Here is a 27,075-nt window from a genome sequence, read left to right on the forward strand (position 1 = left end):
TGCTTTCAAGAAAGAGTTAGATAGAGCTCTTAAAGATAGCAGTGTCAAGGGTTATGGGGAGAAGGCAGGAACGGGTACTGATTGTGGAAGATCAGCCATGATCACAGTAAATGGTGGTGCTGGCTCAAAGGGCCAAATGGCCTACTCCTGCACTTATTGTCTATTGTCATTTGTCTAACCTGAGGGAGGCCTCAATGTGTCAGTGGAGGAGGCCATGGACTGACGTGTCGGATGGGAATGGATAAATTGAATTGAAATTGTGGCCATTGGGAAATTCCATTATTTGTTGCAGACTGAGTGAAGGTAGTGGTCTCTGTCCAAAACGTTGACTGTTTATTCCTCTCCATAGATGTTACCTGGATTGTCATTGGATGCAAAACACTTTCAAGGTCTCAAATACAACGCAATCTTTTCTTTATCTCTGGTTTATGATGTTGGTTCATTGTTCATTTGCAAGTTTTATTTTTCTAGGATAACGGAGGCTCCTTCGATTCGATTCATCTGATTGGCGTGAGTCTGGGCGCTCACATATCAGGCTTCGTTGGAAGCATGTTTGACGGAAAGATTGGTCGGATTACTGGTGAGGAATAGTAACGCCATTCTTTGTGAAAATACCGAGCCCTTAGATATACAACGCAAAGAGAATCACTAGAAACACTCAGCAGGTCAGGTCAGAGAGAATCGGGAAAGCGATATTTCATCAAAAGCTGGAAGACTTTGAGATCCAAAAGGTTTTTAACAAACACTTCCTCCTTTCCCATTCCAGTGACAAATCAGTTTTATGTATTTTGTTTTCTTTATTAACTAGAGATACAGCTCGGTAACAGGCCCTTCTGGCCCAATGAGCCCGCACCACCCAGTTACTTCCAAGTGACTAATTAACCAATTAACCGTATGTCTTCAGAATGTGGGAGCACCTAGAGGAAATACAGTCACAGGGAGATGTAGAAACTGCTTACAGACAGCAGTAGAATTGAAGAGATGAGGAATCTCTTTAGCCAGAGGGTGGGGAATCTGTGGAATTCATTGCCACAGATGGCTTTGGAGGCCGAGTCATTGGGTATATTTAAAGTAGACATTCATAGGTTTTGATTAGTCAGGGTGTCAAAGGTTACTGGGAGAAGGCAGGGGAATGGGGTTGAGAGGGATAATAAATCAGCTGTGATGGAATGGTGGAACAGACTCAATGGGCTGAATGGCCTAATTCCGCTCCTATAACTTATGGTCCTATTATATGCAGATCCTCTGAAATGATAACACCGAGGAATTGTTAACTCTTTCCACCTCTGATTCCCTGATGAGGATTGGCAGATGAACCTTTGATTGCCTCTTCCTTAAGTCAATAATCAGCTCTTTGGTTTGCTAACATTGAGTGAGAGGTTGTTGTAGCACCACTCAGCCAGATTTTCAATCTCCCTACTAAATGTTGATTCTTCAGTTGATATGTGTAGTTTTTGATTGATTCTATTGTACTTATTTGTTTAGCTGTGAATGCCTGCAAGAAAATGCATCTCAGAGTAATACGTTCATATTTTGACAATAATTTATTTGAACTTTCAACTTTGTTCAGTTGTTTGAACTTTCAGTAATTTGTTCAGTTTTGTTTGGCTCAATATAGGGAGGATATAGTGGCTTTGGAGAGGGTGCAGAGGAGGTTTAGAAGGAGAATGTCCTCTTTCAAGTTCAAGTTCAATTGTTATATGACCATATATGAATACCCATAAATACAGCCAAACAGGGCCAAGGTGTAAAACACAGTACTGTACCAACAGTCACACACAGCACAGAGCACATATAGTACCTACGAAACAGCAAGCACATATAATATATCAGTAAAATACAGTTCCACAAAATAAATATTGTCCAAGTCCCTGAGCCTGTGAACGCTGCTGCGGTCTACGGTCACACAATATGACTTGTCTTCTGCCGCGTGAACAGAGGGGGCAGCACCGACTGCAGTATGGACACCGTACCACAGCGCCTCTGGTGGAGCGCACTGACTCTGATGCCTCTCTCCTGGGCAGTAACCAGGTGGCACCACGGCTTGAGGTCTCGTCCTCACTACCACCGAGGCTACTCAGCTCCCCCCGCGTCCACCCCCGTCATCTGCCAATAACTCATTGAATCGTATTCCACATTAACTGCGATCTTGCGATCACAAGAAGATCGACAAAGACCATCACTCACTGTAAGACTGCACATGTCCTTTGCACACTGACACCTCTGAGGCAGACAGCAGCACAATTTGCACCATCCAGCTCTGTTTCAGTTTCTCCACCAATGAGCAACTCGCTGATGGTGTAGGCAGGCAGTACATTAACTTCTTAATGTCCATCAGGGTCTTGTCATCATAAAAATATATTTGTAAAGGACAGTAACACCTTTGGTTGGCTCCGTAGAAACCGCTGCAACCAAGCACACTGCCATCTTATGGGAAGACATGCTATGAGGGAATAAAAATAGCAAAAGTGTGTGGGAAGTTGGATGATTGGGAAGTTTTAAAATCCAATAAAAGGCAACTAAAAAAGCTATAAGAAAGGAAAAGATTAAATATGAGAGCAAACTAGTCAATAATATAAAGCAGGATACTAAAAGTTTTTCAGTTATATAAAGAATAAAAGGGAGTGACAGTTGATATTGGACTACTGGAAAATGATGCTGGTGAGGTAGTAATGGGGATAAAGAAATGGCAGATGAACTTAATGGGTACTTTGCATCTGTCTTCACTGTGGAGGACACTAATAATGTGCCAGAGGGAGCAGGAGTGAGTGCCATTGCTATTATGAAGGAACAAGTGCTAGGTAAACTCAAAGGTCTTAAGGTGGATAAGTCAGCTGGACTGGATGGACGACATCCCAGGGTCCTGAGAGAGGTTGCTGAAGAGATAATGGATGCATTGGTCATGATCTTTCAAGAATCACTTGATCCTGGCAGGATCCCAGAGGACTGGAAGACCACACATGAGGCTGTTTAACAAGATAAAATCCTATGGCATTACAAGAAAGATACTGGCATGGATAGAGGAATGGCTGACAGGCAGGAGGCAGCGAGTGGGAATAAAAGGGGCCTTTTCTGGTTTGCTGCCATTGACTAGTGGTGTTCCTCAGGGGTCAGAATTGGGACCGTTACTTTTCACATTGTTTGTCAACAATTTAGATACTGGAATTGATGGCTTTGTGGCAAAGTTTGTGGATGATATGAAGATAGGTGGAGGGGTAGGTAGTGCTGAGGAAGCAATGCGATTGCAGCAGGACTTGAACAAATTGGAAGAATGGGCAAAAAAAGTGTCAGATGGAATACAGTGTTGGGAAATGTACAATAATGCATTTTGGTAAAAGGAACAATAGTGCAGACTATTATCTAAATGGGGAGAAAGTTCAAACATCAGGGGTGCAGAGGAACTTAGGAGTCCTCATGCAAGACTCCCAGAAGGTTAATTTACAGGCTGAGTCTGTGGTAAAGAAGGCAAATGGAATGTTGGCCTCATATCTCAGAAAGAATGTGTTGACACTGGAGAGAGTCCAGAGAAGGTTCACGAGGATGATTCCAGGAATGAAGGGGTTAACATATGAGGAGCGTTTGGCAGCTTTGGGCCTGTACTCACTGGAATTTAGAAGAATGCAGGAGTGATCTCAAAGAAATCTACCAAATGTAAGTACTAGATAAGGTGGATATGGAGAGGATGTTTCCTGTGGTGAGGGCATCCAGAATTAGGGTGCACAGCCTCAAAATTGAGATGTGACTTTCTAGGATAGAGGTAAGGAGGGATATTTTTAGCCCGAAGTAGTAAATCTGTGGAATGCTCTGCCACAAACTGTGGTTGAGACCAAGTCCATGGGTATACTTAAGGCAGAGATTGACAGCTTCCTGATTGGTCAGGGCATCAGAGGATTTGGCGAGAAGGCAGGTGTATGGGATTGAGTGGGATCCAGGATCAGCCATGATGGAATGGTGGAGCAAACTTGATGGGCTGAATGGCCTAATCCTGCTCCTATGACTTATGAGAAGAGGCTGGAGAAGCTGAGGCTGCTTTCTCCAGATCAGCGGAGGCCGAAGGGAGATTTGTTAGAAATAATAATATTATTATTTGAGGAGTTGACTGAGACTAAATGGCATATACACACATTGATAATTATTTGACTTTAACTTGTTGTGAACTTGTTTGCCAGTTTCCTGTTTTTGTTGACAGGTCTTGATCCAGCTGGCCCTCTGTTTAGAGAGAAAGGAAAGGATGACAGGTTGGATCCCTCTGATGCTATGTTGGTCGATGTCCTACACACAGATGTTGACGGTACTCCAGCCGACTTCATTCTTTACACACTGGGGTTTATGTAAAGACGGGGCGGGGGAATACTCCTGTCGACGTCACCATTTACACATGGACACACTGGGGTTTATGTAAAGACGGGGCGGGGGAATACTCCTGTCGACGTCACCATTTACACATGGACACACTGGGGTTTATGTAAAGACGGGGCGGGGGAATACTCCTGTCGATGTCACCATTTACACATGGACACACTGGGGTTTATGTAAAGATGGTGCGGGGGAATACTCCTGTCGACGTCACCATTTACACATGGACACACTGGGGTTTATGTAAAGATGGTGCGGGGGAATACTCCTGTCGACGTCACCATTTACACATGGACACATTGGGGTTTATGTAAAGATGGGGCGGGGGAATACTCCTGTCGACGTCACCATTTACACATGGACACACTGGGGTTTATGTAAAGACGGGGCGGGGGAATACTCCTGTCGACGTCACCATTTACACATGGACACACTGGGGTTTATGTAAAGATGGGGCGGGGGAATACTCCTGTCGATGTCACCATTTACACATGGACACATTGGGGTTTATGTAAAGACGGGGCGGGGGAATACTCCTGTCGACGTCACCATTTACACATGGACACACTGGGGTTTATGTAAAGATGGGGCGGGGGAATACTCCTGTCGACGTCACCATTTACACATGGACACACTGGGGTTTATGTAAAGATGGGGTGGGGGAATACTCCTGTCGACGTCACCATTTACACATGGACACACTGGGGTTTATGTAAAGATGGGGCGGGGGAATACTCCTGTCGACGTCACCATTTACACATGGACACACTGGGGTTTATGTAAAGACGGGGCGGGGGAATACTCCTGTCGACGTCACCATTTACACATGGACACACTGGGGTTTATGTAAAGACGGGGCGGGGGAATACTCCTGTCGACGTCACCATTTACACATGGACACATTGGGGTTTATGTAAAGACGGGGCGGGGGAATACTCCTGTCGACGTCACCATTTACACATGGACACACTGGGGTTTATGTAAAGACGGGGCGGGGGAATACTCCTGTCGACGTCACCATTTACACATGGACACACTGGGGTTTATGTAAAGACGGGGCGGGGGAATACTCCTGTCGACGTCACCATTTACACATGGACACACTGGTGTTTATGTAAAGATGGGGCGGGGGAATACTCCTGTCGACGTCACCATTTACACATGGACACACTGGGGTTTATGTAAAGACGGGGCGGGGGAATACTCCTGTCGACGTCACCATTTACACATGGACACACTGGGGTTTATGTAAAGACGGGGCGGGGGAATACTCCTGTCGATGTCACCATTTACACATGGACACATTGGGGTTTATGTAAAGATGGGGCGGGGGAATACTCCTGTCGACGTCACCATTTACACATGAACACATTGGGGTTTATGTAAAGATGGGGCGGGGGAATACTCCTGTCGACGTCACCATTTACACATGGACACATTGGGGTTTATGTAAAGATGGGGCGGGGGAATACTCCTGTCGACGTCACCATTTACACATGGACACATTGGGGTTTATGTAAAGATGGGGCGGGGGAATACTCCTGTCGACGTCACCATTTACACATGGACACACTGGGGTTTATGTAAAGATGGGGCGGGGGAATACTCCTGTCGACGTCACCATTTACACATGGACACATTGGGGTTTATGTACAGATGGGGTGGGGGAATACTCCTGTCGACGTCACCATTTACACATGGACACATTGGGGTTTATGTAAAGATGGTGCGGGGGAATACTCCTGTCGACGTCACCATTTACACATGGACACACTGGGGTTTATGTAAAGATGGGGCGGGGGAATACTGTCGATGTCACCATTTACACATGGACACACTGGGGTTTATGTAAAGACGGGGCGGGGGAATACTCCTGTCGACGTCACCATTTACACATGGACACACTGGGGTTTATGTAAAGACGGGGCGGGGGAATACTCCTGTCGATGTCACCATTTACACATGGACACATTGGGGTTTATGTAAAGATGGGGCGGGGGAATACTCCTGTCGACGTCACCATTTACACATGAACACATTGGGGTTTATGTAAAGATGGGGCGGGGGAATACTCCTGTCGACGTCACCATTTACACATGGACACATTGGGGTTTATGTAAAGATGGGGCGGGGGAATACTCCTGTCGACGTCACCATTTACACATGGACACACTGGGGTTTATGTAAAGATGGGGCGGGGGAATACTCCTGTCGACGTCACCATTTACACATGGACACATTGGGGTTTATGTAAAGATGGGGTGGGGGAATACTCCTGTCGACGTCACCATTTACACATGGACACATTGGGGTTTATGTAAAGATGGTGCGGGGGAATACTCCTGTCGACGTCACCATTTACACATGGACACACTGGGGTTTATGTAAAGATGGGGCGGGGGAATACTGTCGATGTCACCATTTACACATGGACACACTGGGGTTTATGTAAAGACGGGGCGGGGGAATACTCCTGTCGACGTCACCATTTACACATGGACACACTGGGGTTTATGTAAAGATGGGGCGGGGGAATACTCCTGTCGACGTCACCATTTACACATGGACACATTGGGGTTTATGTAAAGATGGGGCGGGGGAATACTCCTGTCGATGTCACCATTTACACATGGACACACTGGGGTTTATGTAAAGATGGGGCGGGGGAATACTCCTGTCGACGTCACCATTTACACATGGACACATTGGGGTTTATGTAAAGATGGTGCGGGGGAATACTCCTGTCGACGTCACCATTTACACATGGACACATTGGGGTTTATGTAAAGATGGTGCGGGGGAATACTCCTGTCGACGTCACCATTTACACATGGACACATTGGGGTTTATGTAAAGATGGTGCGGGGGAATACTCCTGTCGACGTCACCATTTACACATGGACACATTGGGGTTTATGTAAAGACGGGGCGGGGGAATACTCCTGTCGACGTCACCATTTACACATGGACACATAGGGGTTTATGTAAAGATGGGGCGGGGGAATACTCCTGTCGACGTCACCATTTACACATGGACACATTGGGGTTTATGTAAAGATGGGGCGGGGGAATACTCCTGTCGACGTCACCATTTACACATGGACACATTGGGGTTTATGTAAAGATGGGGTGGGGGAATACTCCTGTCGACGTCACCATTTACACATGGACACATAGGGGTTTATGTAAAGATGGGGTGGGGGAATACTCCTGTCGACGTCACCATTTACACATGGACACATTGGGGTTTATGTAAAGACGGGGCGGGGGAATACTCCTGTCGACGTCACCATTTACACATGGACACATTGGGGTTTATGTAAAGATGGGGTGGGGGAATACTCCTGTCGATGTCACCATTTACACATGGACACACTGGTGTTTATGTAAAGATGGGGCGGGGGAATACTCCTGTCGACGTCACCATTTACACATGGACACACTGGGGTTTATGTAAAGACGGGGCGGGGGAATACTCCTGTCGACGTCACCATTTACACATGGACACACTGGTGTTTATGTAAAGATGGGGCGGGGGAATACTCCTGTCGACGTCACCATTTACACATGGACACATTGGGGTTTATGTAAAGATGGGGCGGGGGAATACTCCTGTTGACTTCATCCTTTACACGTGAACACACAGATGTGTGGGAGGGGAGGGGTGTGGGGGGTGCATTCTGACAATAATTTCGGTCGATTATGAAAAGCTGTGGAACCCTGAATGTTATATTAAGATTCAAGATCCAAGATTGTTTAATGTCATTTCCCGTACAGAAGTATAAAGGAGAACAAAATAATTGTTACTCCAGATCTGTTGCAGATCAAAAGAAAAACGATCAGATAAAGAACAAACTAATAATAAAAGCACAATAAACGTAAGATAGCTAAATACACCAGAAGATGGTGAGAATAGGGATGGAGCTGCCAGCACAGGTGGTGCATGCAAGCTTGATTTCACTGTTTAAGGGAAGATTGCATAGGGAATGGGTGGTAGCGGTATGGAGGGCTATGGTGTGGCTGCAGGTCATTGGGTAGAGGTAATTTAAATCGTCTGGCACAGACTAGATGGTCTGAAGGGTCTGTTTCAATGCTGTTCTTTGCTATGGCTCTGTGACAGTTACAGTATATACAGTACCTGTCCAAAAGTGATGCCAGGCACAGGAGTGTCTGTACGTAAGGTGACTCTGACAGGAAGTTATTAAATAGTGGTGGTTGGGGGTGTGGAGGGATGGGTTACTGGGTGAAGGTATATCCCCCATCCCTCTGTTCCATATTTGAAGATTGTCTCGTTACCATGTCGATAGCAAATAGATTATAAAATGACTTTTAAGACGTATTTCTGTCTGCAGCTCTTGGCTACCGAGACTTTTTGGGGCACATAGATTATTACGCTAATGGAGGGACTGACCAGCCAGGCTGTCCTGCGACCATCCTCAGCGGTTTGTATTGGCTTCAGCTTCATCCTTATTACTGTCTACTTATTGCAACATTGTCGATAACTCGTTGCTCCTCGTAGGATTTCTGTGACATCACCCCTCATTCTCCTGCAGTCCGGGGGACAAAGATCCGGCACGGCCCATCTCTCCCTGGAACTCAGGTCCTTGTGGGATGTTACGGTAGCGTATTACAGCATCAGTGACCTGGGTTCAATTCCCGCCGCCGTCTGTTTGATCTCCCCGAGACCTCGTGGGTTTCCGCTGGGTGCTCTGGTTTCCTCCCGCATTCCAAAGACGTACAGGTTAGATGGTTAAGTGGTCACATGGGTGTAATAGGCCAGTTACCGCGCTGTATGCCTATATTAAAATTGCAGAGCAGGCAGCATCCCTGTAAATCTCTTCTGCACCCTCACCAGTACATCTACAACAGAGGGGAGGAGAGGAGAGGAGAGGGGAGGGTAGGGGAGGGGCGGACAAAGGAGGGGAGGAGAGAGGAGAGAGGAGAGGGGATTGCTTGACCATGCCTTTTCTATAACAGGGTGACTAGAACCATACACACTACTCCAAGTGAGGCCTTATGAGCAACATAACATCAACATAATGTCCCTACTCTAAACCCCATGCTCTGACTGATGAAGACAGCTTCTGCCCCACCCTGACTACCTGAGCAGCTATTTTCAGTGAACTGCACCTGTACTTCCAGGTCCCTCTGTTCCACAGCACTCCTCAGTGCCCGGCCATTCATGATACTATGTCAAAAATATGTCCTCCCTCTGGGGTGTGTGGGTTTTCTCCAGGTCCCAGGTCCCCCGGTTTCCTTCCACAGACCAAAGATGTACCGTACAGTAGGTTAATTGCTCATTGTAAATTGTCCCGTGATTAGGTTAGGTTAGGGTTAGGACTGGACCCAGGGTTGAGATTTTTGATTGGAGAAAGGCTAACTTTGAGGAGATGCGAAAGGATTTAGCAGGAGTGGATTGGGACAATTTGTTTTATGGGAAGGATGTATTAGAGAAATGGTGGTCATTTAAAGGTGAAATTTTGAGGATACAGAATCTTTATGTTCCTGTTAGGTTGAAAGGAAAGGTTAAAAGTTTGAGAGAGCCATGGTTTTCAAGGGATATTGGAAACTTGGTTAGGAAAAAGAGATATCTACAATAAATATAGGCAGCATGGAGTAAATGAGGTGCTTGAGGAACATAAAGAATGTAAGAAGAATCTTAAGAAAGAAGTTAAAAGAAGCTAAAAGAAGATACGAGGTTGCTTTGGCAAGTAAGGTGAAAATAAATCCGAAGAGTTTCTACAGTTATATTAATAACAAAAGGATAGTGAGGGATAAAATTGGTCCCTTAGAGAATCAGAGTGGAGAGCTATGTGTGGAGCTGAAAGAGATGGGGGAGATTTTGAACAATTTCTTTTCTTCGGTATTCACTAAGGAGAAGGATATTGAGTTGTGTAATGTAAGGGAAACAAGTAGGGAAGTTATGGAAACTATGACGATTAAAGAGGAGGAATTACTGGCGCTTTTAAGGAATATAAAAGTGGATAAATCTCTGGATCCTGACAGGATATTCCCTAGGACCTTGAGGCGGGTTAGTGTAGAAGTAGCAGAGGCTCTGACAGAAATATTTCAAATGTCATTAGAAATGGGGATTATTAGAAATGGAGGATTGGCGTATTGCTCATGTGGTTCCATTGTTTAAAAAGGGTTCTAAGAGTAAACCTAGCAATTATAGGCCTGTCAGTTTGACATCAGTGGTGGGTAAATTAATGGAAAGTATTCTTAGAGATGGTATATATAATTATCTGGATAGACAGGGTCTGATTAGGAACAGTCAACATGGATTTGTATGTGGAAGGTCATGTTTGACAAATCTTATTGAATTTTTTGAAGAGGTTATGAGGAAAGTTGACGAGGGTAAAGCAGTGGATGTTGTCTATATCGACTTCAGTAAGGCCTTTGACAAGGTTCTGCACGAAAGGTTAGTTAGGAAAGTTCAATCGTCAGCTATTAATATAGAAGTAGTAAAATGGATTCAACAGTGGCTGGATGGGAGATGCCAGAGAGTAGTGGTGGATAACTGTTTGTCAGGTTGGAGGCCGGTGACTAGTGGTGTGCCTCAGGGATCTGTACTGGGTCCAGTGTTGTTTGTCATATACATTAATGATCTGGATGATGGGGTGGTAAATTGGATTAGTAAGTATGCAGATGATACTAAGATAGGTGGCGTTGTGGATAATGAAGTAGGTTTTCAAAGCTTGCAGAGAGATTTAGGCCAGTTAGAAGAGTGGGCTGAATGATGGCAGATGGAGTTTAATGCTGATAAGTGTGAGGTGCTACATTTTGGTAGGAATAATCCAAATAGGATATACATGATAAATGGTAGGGCATTGAAGAATGCAGTAGAACAGAGTGATCTAGGAATAATGGTGCATAGTTCCCTGAAGGTGGAATCTCATGTGGATAGGGTGGTGAAGAAAGCTTTTGGTATGTTGGCCTTTATAAATCAGAGCATTCAATATAGGAGTTGGGATGTAATGTTAAAATTGTACAAGGCATTGGTAAGGCTGAATTTGGAGTATTGTGTACAGTTCTGGTCACCGAATTATAGGAAAGATGTCAACAAAATAGAGAGAGTACAGAGAAGATTTACTAGAATGTTACCTGGGTTTCAGCACCTAAGTTACAGGGAAAGATCGAAAAAGTTAGGTCTTTATTCTTTGGAGCGTAGAAGGTTGAGGGGGACTTGATAGAGGTATTTAAAATAATGAGGGAGATAGATCGAGTTGATGTGGAAGGGCTTTTTCTGTTGAGAGTAGGGGAGATTCAAACAAGAGGACATGAGTTGAGAGTTAGGGGGCAAAAGTTTAGAGGTAACATGAGGGGGAATTTCTTTACTCAGAGAGTGGTAGCTGTGTGGAACGAGCTTCCAGAAGAAGTGGTAGAGGCAGGTTCAGTATTGTCATTTAAAGTAAAATTGGATAGGTATATGGACAGGAAAGGAATGGAGGGTTATGGGCTGAGTGCAGATAGGTGGGACTAGGTGAGAGTAAGCGTTCAGCACAGACTAGAAGGGCCGAGATGGCCTGTTTCCGTGCTGTAATTGTTATATGGTTATATAAGTCAGAGTTGTCAGGGGTTGCTGGGGGGTGTAGCTTGAAAGGTCAGAAGGGCCTACTCCCCACTCTATCTCCAAATAGCCCTAACTGATCTAGATTCTTTATTCTTAATTGTAAACTGTTTCACCATCAACAAGACTGGCTAATTTATTATCATCAGCAAACTTGATAATTTTACCACGTACGTTCAGATAAACGATGAATAACAGAGGTCCCTACACTTGCCCCTGGGGCAACCCACTAGTCACGGGCCTCAGAAGTCAGGTTTGGAGTAACCATGTGTCCTTTGGCTGTCTCAGGAAAGAAATATATGGTGTGTGACCATCAGAGGTCAGTCTATCTGTACATAAGCTCCATGAACTCGCCATGCAACATCACCAACTATCCTTGTGGATCATATGCAGAATTCCTGGATGGTCGTTGCACACAGCGCGACAGCACCTATCCAATATTCGGTAAGGAATGTCTTTCCAGGGCTTCTTGTCAGTAGCCACTTCACCACATCTGACGACACAGATGCCTGTCGAGGGATGTATTCACTGTGCCAATAAGCTAGCCATCTCCCCCTCGTTCCCTCTTTTTCCTTCCCTGACCTCCCCCTCCCCCTCCCCACGTGTTGTAGATACACTGGTGAGCTTTCTTGACCGTGTAGGTGCACCCCTAGCACTTTGAAACTATTGCATTTGCACTCCTGTGCCACAGATGTAAACAGGCGTGTGAGTGATGTGAGCTTTCCTGAAGTCAATAACCATCTCCTTTGACTTGTTGGCATGAAGGAAGACGATGCCTGGCACTTGGCCTCATCTGCTTCCACCTCCTCTCTGTCGGCCATCTCATCATCGTTGGTGATGAGCCCCACCACTGTTGTGTCATCGGCAAACTTGACAATGTGATTACTTGGGTGTTTGGCCACGGCGTTGTGCGTGAGCAGAGTCTACAGCAGAGGGCTCAGTACTCCCATGCTGAGGATGATGGGTGTGGGGGTGAGGAGGAGTGGTTGTGCTCTCTATCTGAGGTCTGTTTATTACAAAGTCCGACACCCAGTTGCACAGAGGTGTATCTAGAGCGGGGAATGTGAGATTGTTCACCAGTAGTGTTGAATGCCCAACTGAAATCCAGAAAGAGCGTTCTGACATAAGTGTCCTTGTTTTCTGTGTGTCAGGGCCAGGGGCATGGTAGATGTTATGGCATCTGTCGTAGAGTGGTTCCATCAGTAAGAATTTTGGTGCGTGTCCAGTGTGTTAGGAATGGAGTTTTTGATTTGTGTTACTATCAAAGCACTTCATAACAATTGGCATCAGTGCCACTGGGTGGTAACCATTGAGTTCTGAAGGTGTAGAGTTCGTTGCTACAGGGATGAAGATGGCTGATTTGAAGCATGTGTGGACAACAGTCTGGATGAGTGGAGTGTTGAAGATGTCCATAAAGATATCGATCAGCTTGTGCACACACTCCCTGAGAACTCGGCCTAGCCCTGCCACCTTACAGGAGTTGACTCTGTAGAGTCCTTCCGACATCTGCCGCTGTTACAGCCAGTGGCTGCTTACCTGGGCGGTGCAGTAACGTTCATGGCTGGTGTTGTGGTGCATAGAAGTTGTTTAGAGTGTCAGGGAGGGAGGTGGCTGGTGTCACTGGCACAGTTGACAGGGTTTTTCCTGGTTTCTCCCTCCCTCCCTGCACCTTCCTTCAGCATTCACTAGTTTGAGATGCTGAGGACTTTATTCCCGGAACGTAGAAGATAGAGGGGAGATTTGATAGAAGAATACAAAATTATGGGGAGTATAGATAGAGTAAATGAAAGCAAACTTTTTTCACTGAGGTTGGGTGAGACTGCAACTAGAGGTCATGGGTTAAGGGTGAAAGATGAAATGTTTAAGGGGAACATGAGGGGGAATTTCTTCACTCAGAGTGGTGAGAGTGTGGACCGAGCTGCCTGTGGAAGTGGTGGATACAGGTTCGATTTCAACATTTAAGAGAATTTTGGATAGGTACGTGGATGGGAGGGGTGTGGTCCAGGTGCATGATGACAGGTCTAGGCAGATTAATGGTTGGCACAGACTAGATGGGCTGAAGGGCCTGTTTCTGTGCTGCAGTGTTCTATGACTCTATGTCCCGAGGTCAAGGACAGACTGGTAGAGTGAAACACTCTACATTGGTCAGGAGTAGTTACTCACATGGCTGTCTGGGGCCTCTGCCCTGCATTGTGCCTTCTGCTGACTGTGGCATCATAGTCCTGTTGTTCACTAATCCTCACTGTTAACTTGTCTGCTTTGGACTGCAGGCTATCATCTCGACAAGTGGGCGAACAGCAGCAGTGTCATGGGGTTTCCGAATAAAGTTTTCTTTCAAACTTCCTCCGAGGAACCGTTCTGTAGTAAGTAGTTATCTGCTGCAACTACCGCTGGTCCCCCACCCCACCCTGGAACTTTGTCCCCTGTTCTGTCTCACCATCCACACCACCTCCTCTCTAACTTTAAGTTTATTGTCGTTCAACCATACACATGGATACTGCCAAATGAAATAACGTTTCCCCCGGAACAGATTGTACAACGTACTACATATAACTCATAAAGTTACATTACCACTAGCTAATTCACAAGTAATAAGGTGAAAAAGGATCTGGTGCTTTCCTGGTGTATATGATGTATAAACTCTTCTCGGGTTTCCAGCTGGGTACATCGATGAAGATAGCAGAGTTTGTCATTGAAATGTTGGTAAAAATTGGTACCTGAGAAGACCAAGAAGAGTTTATAAATAATGAAGTGTATTTGCAACACAGGTTAAGAAGTAAACAGTATAACGAGACTTGTGCTTCATGCGTTGTGAGACCTGGGTAGTGGCTGGGAGTTTAGTTTCTTTATGGCCTGGGGGAAGAAGCTGCTTCCCACCCTAACAGTTCTTGTCGTAATGCTGCGGTACCTCCTATCTCATGGTAGGGGGTCAAAAGGATTGTTGGATGACGGGAAGGATCCTTGATAAAGTGTTCAGTGTTCCTGATGAATATCTCTGATGGGTGGAAGAGAGAGCTCGATAATCCTCTCAGCAATCCTTTGTAGGGACTTGCAGTCAGTTGCCTTACAACTCCCGTTCCAACTGGACAGGACGCTCTTGATGGTGCTCCTGTAAAAATTGGTTAGAATGGGGTGGTGGGGAGGGGGAGGAGTCTCACTCATCTCAATCTGCTCTTGACCAAAAAGTCAACCCTAAAACTACCTCCTGCCTAAAAGCCTCAGCACAAGCAACGTTAGCTTCTCATCCCTCACCCTTAGCGACGCACCTCCCTGGGTACATGAATCACAAAACCAGCCCAGTGTTCCGAGTCCTGTCATTGGCAAGTTGAGAGTTTGAGGCCCGGACTTTAGGTCCTCATCTAGCACCCTGATTTGTTGTCACCGGCGTGTGTTGGGGTTGATCCAGGGTCAATGCTTGGCTGTTGTTGTTCTGTTGCTCCTGTGTTCTGTGCTGTTCTGCTGAGCATTGTGGGCACACTACGTCAATGCTGGAATGTGTGGTGACACTTGTGGACTGCCCCCAGCACATCCTTGGTTGAGTTGGTTGTTAATGCAATTGACACATTTCACCATGTGTTTTGATGTACATGTGATAAATATATGATTCCGAATCTAATGAGGAGACTGGGCACACTTGTAACCATATCCCCTGTATTTGTGTTACACAGTGTATTATTACCTCTTGGTCATCATCCCTTGGAACAAAAATGCTCGAAAAGGCTACATTACGATTGAACTAGCAGATGGAAATGGACTCAAGGTCAAATCCAAAGACAATCAGTGAGTATATGTTTTCCACAGAAATCTCTGGCTGCTTATTCCATCCAGGGTCTATGTTTCAATTCTTCCCGGTTTTACTTCCTTCCTTGCTCCTGTATCAACCAGGCTTAAGAACGGCTTCTATCCCACTGTTACTAGACTATTGGATGGGACCCTAGTATGACAAGATGGACTTTTGACCTCAGCACAGCTTACCATCTTACTGTCCGTAGGAGCTCCCAGTGGCCGACCAGTTCAATTCCTATCCCCATTCCCATTCTGGCATGTTGGTCCCTGGTCTCCTCTTCTGCCATGATGAGGCCACTCTCAGGTTGCAGGAGCAGCACCTCATATTTAATCTGGGTAGCCTCCAACCAGATGGCACGAATATCAATTTCTCTAACTTTTGGTAATTTTCCCCTCTCCCTTCCCTCTTCTTCAATTCCCTGCTCTGGCCTCTTACCTCTTTTCACCTACCTATCATCTACCCCTGGTGCCCCTTCTCCTTCCCTTTCTCCCATGGTCCTCTCAGCTATCCTATCAGAGCCCTCTCCAGCCCTTTATCTTCTCCACCTATCACCTCGCAGCTTCTGACTGCATCCCCCTCCTCCACCTCCACCCACTTGGCTTCACCTATCACCTCCCATCTTCTTACTTCATTCCCCTCCCCCAGCCACCTGGCTTCTAGCTTGTCCAACATGGCTGGTCGAATGTCCTGTGCTGTATTATTCTATGTTTGATGTTCTAAAATGGTTGACTACGGGGATCTTGCAGATGGAGCAATGGTGCTTGATGCCTTTTGATTCCTGCTTTGTTTCTACAGCTCTGCAAAAACCTTTGAACGGTTCAGGAAAGTGACTTTCCTTGTAAGTGTGGACAAAGACCTGAAGAATATCACTAGAATCTCGCTCAAATACAGCTCAGCACATGTGGTGGAGCACAAGCTGACACTGGGAATCCTCCGCCTCGAGCTGAGGTCACTGAGTCATCCCGACAGGTCAGGCATTCTGAGGCTCTGGGAGGAATGGGGGCTTGGGTCTGGGACAGCAGGTAGAATCTGGTAGAAAGGGCCAGAGAACAAGGAGAGAGAAATGGAGAGAGCAAAGGAGGATGGAGAGCAAACAGGGGAACAGAGAGCGAGAGAAGAGAGAGAAAGAGGGACAATGAGAAAGGGGAAAGAACTCGATTGCAACATTGAAGAGAAATTTAGATAGGTGCATGGATGGGAGGGGAATGGAAGGCTGTAATCCAGGTGTAGGCCATTGGAACAAGGCAGAATAATAGTATGGCAGGGACTAGATGGGTAGAACAGCCTGTTTCTGTGCTGTAGTTCTCCATGATTCTGTGGTAGATGAGGGGCATCAATAGGGTGAATGCATATGATCTTTTATCCGGAGAGAATGAACCAAAATCCAGAAGGCACAGGTTCAAGTTGAGAGGGGAAAATTTAAGAGGGATCTGATGGGCAACTTAATCAAAAAGATTGTCAGAGTTGTGGACAGTGTAGCAGATTGCCAAAGGATACAGTTGTGAGGTGTTGCACTTTGAGAAATGAAACGTAAAGGCGCAGTACACAGTTAATGACAGGACCCTTCATGTATAGGAGGATGTTCTGGTCCAAGTCCACAGCTCCTTGAAAGTGGCTGCATGCTTGACAGGAGGTGGTGAAGAAGGTTTATGGCATGCTAGCCTTTCTTAGTAAAGTCACTGAGCTCCAGACTTGGGAAAGTTACGTTGCAGCTTTATAAACCTGGTTAGGCCACGGCTGGAGTATTGCACCCAGTTCTAGTTGCCCAGTTGTGGGAAGAATATGGAGGCTTTCGATAGGATGCAGTTTCTTTTTAAAGATTATCTTTTTTTTAAAAAGGATGCTGCCTGAGTTAGAGGGCATGTTCTTTTAGAAGAGTTTGGATAACCGGATTGTTTTGTCTGGAGTGGCAGAAACTGAGGGGAGATCTGATACAAGTTTACAGGATTATGAAAGGCAAAGGTAGGGCAGACTGTGTCTTTTACCCCAGGTCTAATGTCTAGTATTAGAGGGTGTGCATTTATGGTGAAGGGGGTAATTTCAAAGGAGGTGTGAAGGGCAAGTATTTTTACACAGTGGTCGGTGCCTGGAATATGCTGCCGGGGTGGTGGGGACAGCAGCTGCGTTAGAGGGTTTTGGATAAGCACATGGCTGTGTAGATAAGAGGGATATGGACATGTTGAAAGGACTGGTTTGGTTAGGTGTTTAATTATTAGTTCAACTGATTCAGCATCTTGATGCCATTTTATTGGTATCACAGCATTTTGTATGGAGGGGTTTAACATATTGAGTTATGATGGAGTCATAGAGTGGTGCATCACAGAAACAGGCCCTTCGACCCATCGCACCCCTGCCAACCTTTTCACCCATCTTGTATATATATAGTATAATATCTATTATTTAATAGATATCATCTAAATATATTATAATATATATTATCTAATATTATATATATAGAGCTAGGATCCCTAAGGCTTTTGCACAGTGCTGTATTGATTTTACATATTGTATTGAACTGCTGCTACAATAAAAAAGCAAATTTCACAACGTATGTGAGTGATGACAAACCTGGTCCTGATACAGGTTTCTATTGTAGACTGAGAGTGGGAAAGAGGTAGGGAGAAGGGAGACATGGTTGGGAAAAGGGGGAGGGGGAGGGGAGGGAGCAGGAAACGCCAGAGATACATTCTGTAATGATCAATAAACCCATTGTTTGGAATCAAATGACCTTTGCCTGGTGTCTCGGGGCTGGGTGTGTCTGCACCCGCTCCATCTCCCTGACCCTGGCACTCCTTCTCTGCCATCTGTCCCACACTTTCCACCCTTGCCATTCCCAATATCCTTTGCTCCCTCCAGATTTACAAACTACTCTCCTCCACGTTGACAAATACAGGAGTGTGCAAAAGTCTTAGGCATCTGATATATACACCTAAGGCCTTTGCACAGTACTGTATACTAGGCCCATTCCCCACTCTGGGACTGTTTCCTTCTATGTTTAGATATGATTGTCTAAATGTCTCGTAAATGTGGTGACTCTATCTGATTCCATCGCCTCCTTAGCAGCAAGTACAAATATCACCTTAATTCTGTGAAAATAAAATCCCTTCAGATCTCCTTTAAGTTTCTTCCCTCTCACTATAAATACACACCCTCTTGTTTTTTTATACCCTCTACCCTTGGGAAAAGATTCTGATAATCCATTCCTTTAAAAATTTTATATGCCTCCCACCAGCACATTGTAGGCTGAACTGTAGTTTTAAAAAACAGGGTGAACTGACTTCAGCATTCTCTTTATTGGAACTAAGGTCAGTTCAAAAGAGACAAATTTTGGACCCATACCAAGTTTTAGCCTTGATACCAGATGAGAGAAGTCTTTAAACTGGACAAGGCGCAAAAAAGATTTGAGGCTGTTCCTGGTATAGTGAGCTTCATTAACGAGGAGAGAGCAGATAGCTGAGACTGTTTTCCCGGGAGTAAAGGTGACTGAAGGGAGTTCTGACAGAGGTTTATAAGATTATGAGAGGCATAGATAGACTAGACAGACAGTATCTTTTCCCCAGGGTTGAAATGTCTAATAGCAGAGGGGGTATTAGAGGTGAGAGGGGGTAATTTTAAAGGGGATGTGAAGGCTCAGTTTTATTTTACACAGTGTGGTGGGTGCTTGGAATGAGCTGCCTGGGGTGGTGGTGGAGGCAGATACATTAGAGACTTTAAAGAGATGTTTAGAAAGGCGCATGAATGTGAGGAAAATAGAAGGATATGGGCATTTGGTGTAGGCAGAAGGGATTAGTTTAGTTGGCCATTTGATTACTAATTTAATTGGATGAGCAAAATATTGTGGGCCAAAGGGCCTTTTCCTGTGTGTACAGTTCAATATTCCTCATCCCAGGGTACCTACTTACTAAAGCTTATCATCCCCACTGGGACATAGGTTCCTGCCAGCTGCTCACCAGAGTCCTCTGTCCTGGGCCGGTCTTTCAATTTGCCCCCAGGTGTAGCCCATCTTCTTGTGTATCCCAGGAATGAGATCTGCTGGTGTTTACGTAGCTCTGAGTTTTTATGGGATGGCATTGTTAACCCCATGCCCAATCCTCCTCCTTTTGCACCCGGGCTTGGGACTGTCCATGATGGAGTTATCCCAGGGTAGCAAGTCTAACACTAGAAAGCATGGGTTTAAGTTGAGAAGAGAAAACTTTGAAAGGGGCCGAGGGGACAGGTTTTCCACAGAGAGGGTGGTGAGTATATGGAAGGAGCTACCAGACAAGTGGTAGAGTTGGGTACAATACCATTTAGAAGTCATTAGGACCGATACGTGGATTGGAATGGTTCAGAGGGATAACAGTCAAACGCAGGCAGATGGGACGAGCTCAGACACATCTCCATCAGCATGGATGAACTGGGCCAAAGGGCCTATTTCCATGTTGGAAAAATTAAAGCAAGGATCAAAAGTATCCAAATAAAGTGTTTGCTGTCTTGATCTCTCTTATTTGCAGGCCTCACCTGTGCAGGTATGATGTCGCTCTTGAGCGGGACGAGGAAGTGAAGGTCCAGCCTTTCGAATGCGGGGTGCAGGAGATGTAGGGAAAAACTCCTTCTCCACCACCTGTGTGCTCAGAATGCCTTCTTCTCTTCTTAAGCCCATCACCCCTACTGGAGCATAGGCTGCAAGAATCCTCTGCCTGGGCCAGTCTTTCAAGCTGTCTGCAGGTGTAGCCCATCTTGGTGTATTCTTCCTCTCCCAGGGTGAGATCGTTGGAGCTTCTGTTGCCAGTTCAGTAGCTCTGACTTTTTATGGGTTGGGATTGCTAGCCCCATGCCCAACTCTCCTGCTTTTGCAGCCAAGCTTGGACCATCTTTGGTGGAGTTGTGCTGAGAATGTATCTGACACATAAAACTTGCAATTTTGCAAAATTCGACTGCACTGTCTTCATTTGTTGTATGTAGTGCATAGAACATAGTGCGTAGAACACAGGGCATTACAGCACATTTCCTCCAGCATTTTGTGTGCTTTGCTCAAGGTTTTCACTACCTGCAGAGTCTCTGGGATGGAGACTGCGACTGTACTGGAAGGTCTCACCACCAACCAACTGGGGTCTCAGTCCTGTTAGAACTCTGGTATATTCTGTGGTTGACCAGCAAGGGCACACATGGTTCCCGAAGGGCTTTTTCAGTCTGATTGGACTCTCTTGTTATTGATCATTGACTGCACATGTTCCCAATTAACTTAGAAACATGGAAAACCTACAGCACAATACAAGCCCTTCAGCCTACAAAGTTGTGCCGAACCTGTTCCTACCTCAGAAATTACTAGACTTACCCATAGCCCTCTATTTTACTAAGCTCCATGTACCTATCTAAAAGCCTCTTAAAAGATCCTATCGTATCCGCCTCCTCCACCGTTGCCGGCAGCCCATTCCACGCACTCACCACTCTCTGAGTAAAAAACCTACCCTTAACATCTCCTCTATACCTACTCCCCAGCACCTTAAACCTGTGTCTCTTGTGGCAACCATTTCAGCCCTGGGAAAAAGCCTCTGAATATACACGCTATCAATGCCTCTCATAATCTTATACACCTCTATCAGGTCACCTCTCATCCTCCATCGCTCCAAAGAGAAAAGGCTGAGTTCACTCAACCTATTTTCATAAGGCATGCTCCCCAATCCAGGCAACATCCTTGTAGATCTCTTCTGCACCCTTTCTATGGCTTCCACATCCTTCCTGTAGTGAGGCGACCAGAAATGAGCACAGTACTCCAAGTGGGGTCTGACCAGGGTCCTATATAGCTGCAACATTACCTCTCAGCTCCTAAATTCAATCTCACGATTGATGAAGGCCAATACACAGTATGCCTTCTAACCACTGAGTCAACCTGCACAGCTGCTTTGAGTGTCCTATGGACTCGGACCCCAAGATCCCTCTGCTCCTCCACACTGCCAAGAGTCTTATCATTAATACTATATTCTGCCATCATATTTGACCGACCAAAATGAACCACCTCACATTTGCAAGTTGCGTATTTAAACCCTGCTTCATGTACCTTACTTTGCTCTGTATTAAAGTGTGATCTTGTAAGTAGTAAGAGCCACTTTTTTTTTCTTGTGTGTGTTTTTTTAATCTCTGCTTCTTGCCTGCCATTTCTGGATCTTATTTGTGCATCCAGTTCTTGGATTACTGAATTTGCCTTTGGATTACTGCATTTTTGAGTTGGACTGGTTGCCTGTTTTTGCCCATCTTGGCCAAAAAAGTCAAATTTGCTTTTGAACCTGCATATTAACTCCTGTCAGCATCATGGTTTCTGCAACTGAGTTCACTCACAGTCCTCAATATTACAGTGGTCGAGTGACCTGAGTTCCATTCCTGGTCAGGCCATTTCCCTTACAATATGTGTTTGAGAGTTCTGGCGATGAGGCACTCTATTTTACCAAATGTTTCTGACAAATCAGAAATGCAAACTATCCAACACATTCTACCGTGACCTTCTGTCACAGTGATCCAGAACATTCCAAGTTACATCCTGATGGACTCCTGGTCAAGCTTGTCTACGAAAGAGCATTGCAAGGCAGCAAGGCTGGGGACAGCTCGAGCCTCAGTACTAGGCGATTGTATACAAGGTTCTGCACACTGCCGCACACAACAGTGGCCATCTCGAGGGCTACACTGGGTACACTTTGCCCCCTCCATTTCCCTGGACATGTACGTCACGTGTTGAAGGGTGCTGCACAGTAATGTAGTGCTTAGCGTAACACCATACAGCACCAGTATGTTAAGCTTGCTCCTGGCTCCTCCTCCTCCCAGCCTTTCCTCTGGGTGCTCTGGTTCCCTCCCACATTTCAAAGATGTATGGATTGGGGTAAATGTGTTGTAGGTACACTTTTTTGGCTCCGGATGTGTGGCATCGTTTGCAGGTTGCCCTCAGCATGTTCTCATGCTGTGTTGGCCGATGAGGCAGTGATGCATCTCACTATTTTTTGGATGTTCCAATGTACGTGGGACAAATACAGCTGGATCTGTAATGGAATGCAGGGTGAAGCTGAGGCTGGCTGAGGTGAGGACCACTTTGTTCACACTGAGAACATCTCACGGCTGATGACCAGTTCTTCCCGAATATAGAGAGGGAGCAGTGTTCTCAGATTGCCAGCTCCTGCTTCATCTTGGGCCTTCCAAATCTTCCCAGCCCACAGTTCAATTCTGGCTGCTGTCTGTAAGGAGTTTGTCCTTCCTCCCTATGAAAGTGTGTCCCACGTCCCAAAGAAATATGTGTTAGGGTTAGTGAGGTCATGTTATGTGGGCACTGGAAGTGAGGCCACACTTGTTGGCTGCCCCCAGCACATCCTCGAACTGTTTTGGTCGTTGATACAAATGGCACAAACAACTATATGTTTCAAAGTACATGTGACAAATAAAGCTAATCTGGAAATCTTTAGGACTGAGTAAAAATCTTTCCTCTGGGATAAAGACTGACCGCTCAGCTTATCTCTGACCATCAGAAATTTATAAACTCTTTTGCTCCAGGGAGAGCAACCCCAGCCTGTCCAGTCATTTCTTATAAATGTGTTCTAATCCCGGTAACATCCCTGTGAAATTTCCCCGCCCTTCTCCAGTTTAGACACGACCAGTCGTGGAGAAGAGAAGGCTTCTGCTGTGAAGGATGTTGCCACTGGAGGGCAGTGTCTGTGCACAATGGTTACCGGGTTAAACCACACACTCACAAAATGCTAGAGGAACGCTGGAAATGAATAAACAGTCAACAGTTCGAGCCAAGACGCTTCATTAGGACTGCTGCAGTTAATATTTCCAATGGGAATGAACGAGCAGTGTTTCTCCTTTTTTAAGGTGTTTTCCTATTCTCAGGACATCCCTCAGCATGATCAGGCATTGGGACATGTTTGTTTGTTGATTTATTCATCTACCTGTTCATTCATCCATCCATCCATCCACTCACTCGTTTATTTATCAATCATCAATCTATCTATTTTACATAGTCATACAGTGCAAAGGAGACCCTTCTGGCCCTTTGAGTTACACTGTCACAACAAGCCCTGACAACCCCAATTTAAACCTCACCAAGTTGTGGGACAATTTACAATGACCTGTTAACCTAGGTAGCATGTTTTTGGACTGTGGGAGGAAAGTAGAGTACCTCACGCATTCCACTGGAAGAGACACAGAACTCCAGTGCCCCAATCTGTAACTGCCTTACTCTAACCGTTACACTACTGTGACACCAATCAATCTGCATCACACTAACTGTTACACTACTGTGACACCAATCAATCTACATCACACTAATCATTACACTACTGTGACACCAATCAATCTACATCACACTAACTGTACTGTGACACCAATCAATCTACATCACACTAATCATTACACTACTGTGACACCAGTCAATCTACATCACACTAACTGTTACACTACTGTGACACCAATCAATCTACATCACACTAACTGTACTGTGACACCAATCAATCTACATCACACTAACTGTACTGTGACACCAATCAATCTCTCTACATCACTCTAACTGTTACACTACTGTGACACCAATCAATCTACATCACACTAACTGTTACACTACTGTGACACCAATCAATCTACATCACACTAACTGTACTGTGACACCAATCAATCTACATCATACTAACCGTTACACTACTGTGACACCAATCAGTTTATGTATCTGTTTAGAGATGCAGTATGGCAACAGGCCCGTCTGGCCCCATAAACTCGTGCCACCCAATTACATACAATTTGCCTACTAACCTCCTCAGTGTAAGAGGAAAACCTTCAGGGCTTTAAGCAACGATTTTGAAAGAATGTTTTTATAATTTGCTATTCATTTATTAATTACCCAGTGAACATGGGAAGTGTGTGAAGAAGCATCCAATTAGGGAAGGGAAAGTTGATATGCTTTCTGATTGATGTGAAACTGGGCATAGTGAGGATAGATATGCCAGACAGCCAATGGTGAATCTGCGGAGGTGGGACAAATGGTCATGTGATGAAACCTCCAGTAATGTGCCCTGAGAGAGTTGGTGGCCCCCGTACATCGCCTGAGTCAGCAGATTATAATGACCTGAATCAGTTGGGATGTGTAACAGGAGGGGGTATGGTAATGAAGTGAGTCATTTTTATTTCACACAGAGACTGGTTGGTATCTGCAATTCGCTGCCAGAGATGGTGGTAGAATTAGATAGAATCATCATGTTTAAAAAGCATTTAGACAGACACTAATGATTCAAGATTTAAGTTTATTTCTCACATGTACATCAAAACATACAGTGAAATGTGTCATTTGTATTAACAACAAGTACACCTGAAGATGTGCTAGGTGCAACCCGCAAGTGTTAACATAGAACATAGAATATAGAAGATCTACAGCACATTACAGACCCTTTGGCCCACAATGTCGTGCTGACCATGTAACCTACTCTAGCAACTGCCTAGAATTTCTCTAGCGCATAGCCCTCTGTTTTTCTAAGCTCCATGTACCTATCTAAGAGGCTCTTAAAAGACCCTATTGTATCCACTTCCACCACCACCGCCAGCAGTGCATTCCACATACTCACCAATCTCTGTGTGAAAAACTTACCCCTGACATCCCCTCGGTGGCTACTTCTAAGCAGCTTAAAACTATGACCCCTCATGTTAGCCATTTCAGCCCTGGCAAAAAGCCTCTGACTATCCACACGATCAATGACCCTCATCCTCTTATACACCTCTATCTGGTCACCTCTCATCCTCCGTCACTCCAAGCAGAAAAGGCCAAGTTCACTCAACCTATTCTCATAAGGTACACCCTCCAATCCAGGCAACATCCTTGCAGATCTCCTCCGCAATCACTCTATAATGTCCACATCCTTCCTGTAGTGAGGTGACCAGAACTGAACACAGTATTCCAAGTGGGATCTGACTAAGGTCTTATTTTGCTGTAACATTACCTCACAGTTCTTGAACTCAATCCTATGGTTGATGAAGGCCAATACTCCATACGCCTTCTTAACAGCAGTGTTAACCTGTGCGGCAGCTTTGAGTGTCATATTGACATGGACCCCAGGATCTCTCTGATCCTCCACACTGCCAAGAGTCTTACCATTTATATTATATTCTGTCTTTAATTTTGATCTACCAAAATGTACCACTTCACACTTATCTGGGTTGAAGTGCATCTGCCACTTCTCAGCCCAGCTTTGCATCCTATCAATGTCCCCCTGAAACCTCTGACAGCCCTCCACACTATCCACAACAACCCCAACCTTTGGGTCATCAGCAAATCTTCTAACCCATCCCTCCACTTCTTCATCCAGGTCATTTATAAAAATCACAAAGAGTAGGGGTCCCAGGACAGATCCCTACGGAACACCACTGGTCACCGACCTCCATGCAGAATACGAACCATCTACAACCACCCATCACCTTCTGTGGCCACGCCAATTCTGGATCCACAAAGCAAGGTCTCCTTGGATCCCATGCCTCCTTACTTTCTGAAGGAGCCTTGTTTGGGGAACCTTATCAAATGCCTTACTGAAATCCATATACACCACATCTACTACTCTACCTTCATCAATGTGTTTTGTTACATCCTCAAAGAATTCAGTCAGGCTCGTAAGGTACGTCCTGCCCTTGACAAAGCCATGATGACTATCCTTAACCAGATTATATGTCTCCAAATGCTCATAATTCCTGCCTCTCAGGATCTTCTCCATCAACTTGCCCACCACTGAAGTCAGACTCACTGGTCTATAATTTCCTGGGTTATCTCTACTCCCTTTCTAGAACAAGGGAACAACATTTGCAATCCCCCAATCCTCTGGTACTTTTCCCGTCCCTATTGATGATGCAAAGATCATCACATGAGGCTCAGCAATCTCCTCCCTCGCCTTCAACAGTAGCTGAAGGTATATCTCATCTGATCTTGGTGACTTATCTAACTTAATGCTTTTCAAAAGCTCCAGCACATACTCTTTCTTAACATCTATATACTTAAGTGTTTCTGTCCACTGTAAGTCATCCCCACAATTGCCAAGGTCTTTTTCCCTGCTGAATACTGAAGCAAAGTATTCATTAAGTACCTCCGTTATCCCCTCTGACTCCTTGCACGCATTTCCACTATCACACCTTATCAGTTCTATTCCCACACGACTCATCCTCTTGCCCTTCACATACTTGTAGAATGTCTTGGGGTTTTCCTTTGGGCTCACCAAGACCTTCTCATGGCCCCTTCTGACTCTCCTAATTTCATTCTTAAGCTCCTTCCTGGTAACCTTGTAATTTTCTAGAGCTCTAACACTACCTAGTTAGTTGATCCTTTCATAAGCTTTTCTTTTTTTCTTAACTAGATGTTCTACATCCATGG

The 27,075-nt window shown here is 45.3% G+C and overlaps 1 protein-coding gene across 2 annotated transcripts in view; it reads left to right on the forward strand.

Annotated features, from left to right (window-relative positions):
* The window catches only part of LOC140727463 (lipase member H-like), a 38,049-nt gene extending 17,425 nt beyond the window's left edge, over window positions 1–20,624 (forward strand). The window contains exons 3-10 of one of the 2 annotated variants that reach the window (XM_073044778.1): window positions 472–580; window positions 4,190–4,291; window positions 8,709–8,798; window positions 12,215–12,370; window positions 14,197–14,289; window positions 15,595–15,706; window positions 16,509–16,682; window positions 20,207–20,624. In XM_073044778.1, coding sequence (XP_072900879.1) covers window positions 472–580; window positions 4,190–4,291; window positions 8,709–8,798; window positions 12,215–12,370; window positions 14,197–14,289; window positions 15,595–15,706; window positions 16,509–16,682; window positions 20,207–20,294 — 924 coding nt within the window. In that variant the 3' untranslated portion in view covers window positions 20,295–20,624. The remainder of the gene's footprint in view (window positions 1–471; window positions 581–4,189; window positions 4,292–8,708; window positions 8,799–12,214; window positions 12,371–14,196; window positions 14,290–15,594; window positions 15,707–16,508; window positions 16,683–20,206) is intronic. The other variant, XM_073044779.1, reaches the window with a different exon arrangement.
* Window positions 20,625–27,075: the final 6,451 nt, after the last annotated feature.

The sequence above is a fragment of the Hemitrygon akajei genome, chromosome 5 (genome assembly GCF_048418815.1).
Source record: "Hemitrygon akajei chromosome 5, sHemAka1.3, whole genome shotgun sequence".
In the NCBI taxonomy this organism is placed as follows: domain Eukaryota; kingdom Metazoa; phylum Chordata; class Chondrichthyes; order Myliobatiformes; family Dasyatidae; genus Hemitrygon; species Hemitrygon akajei.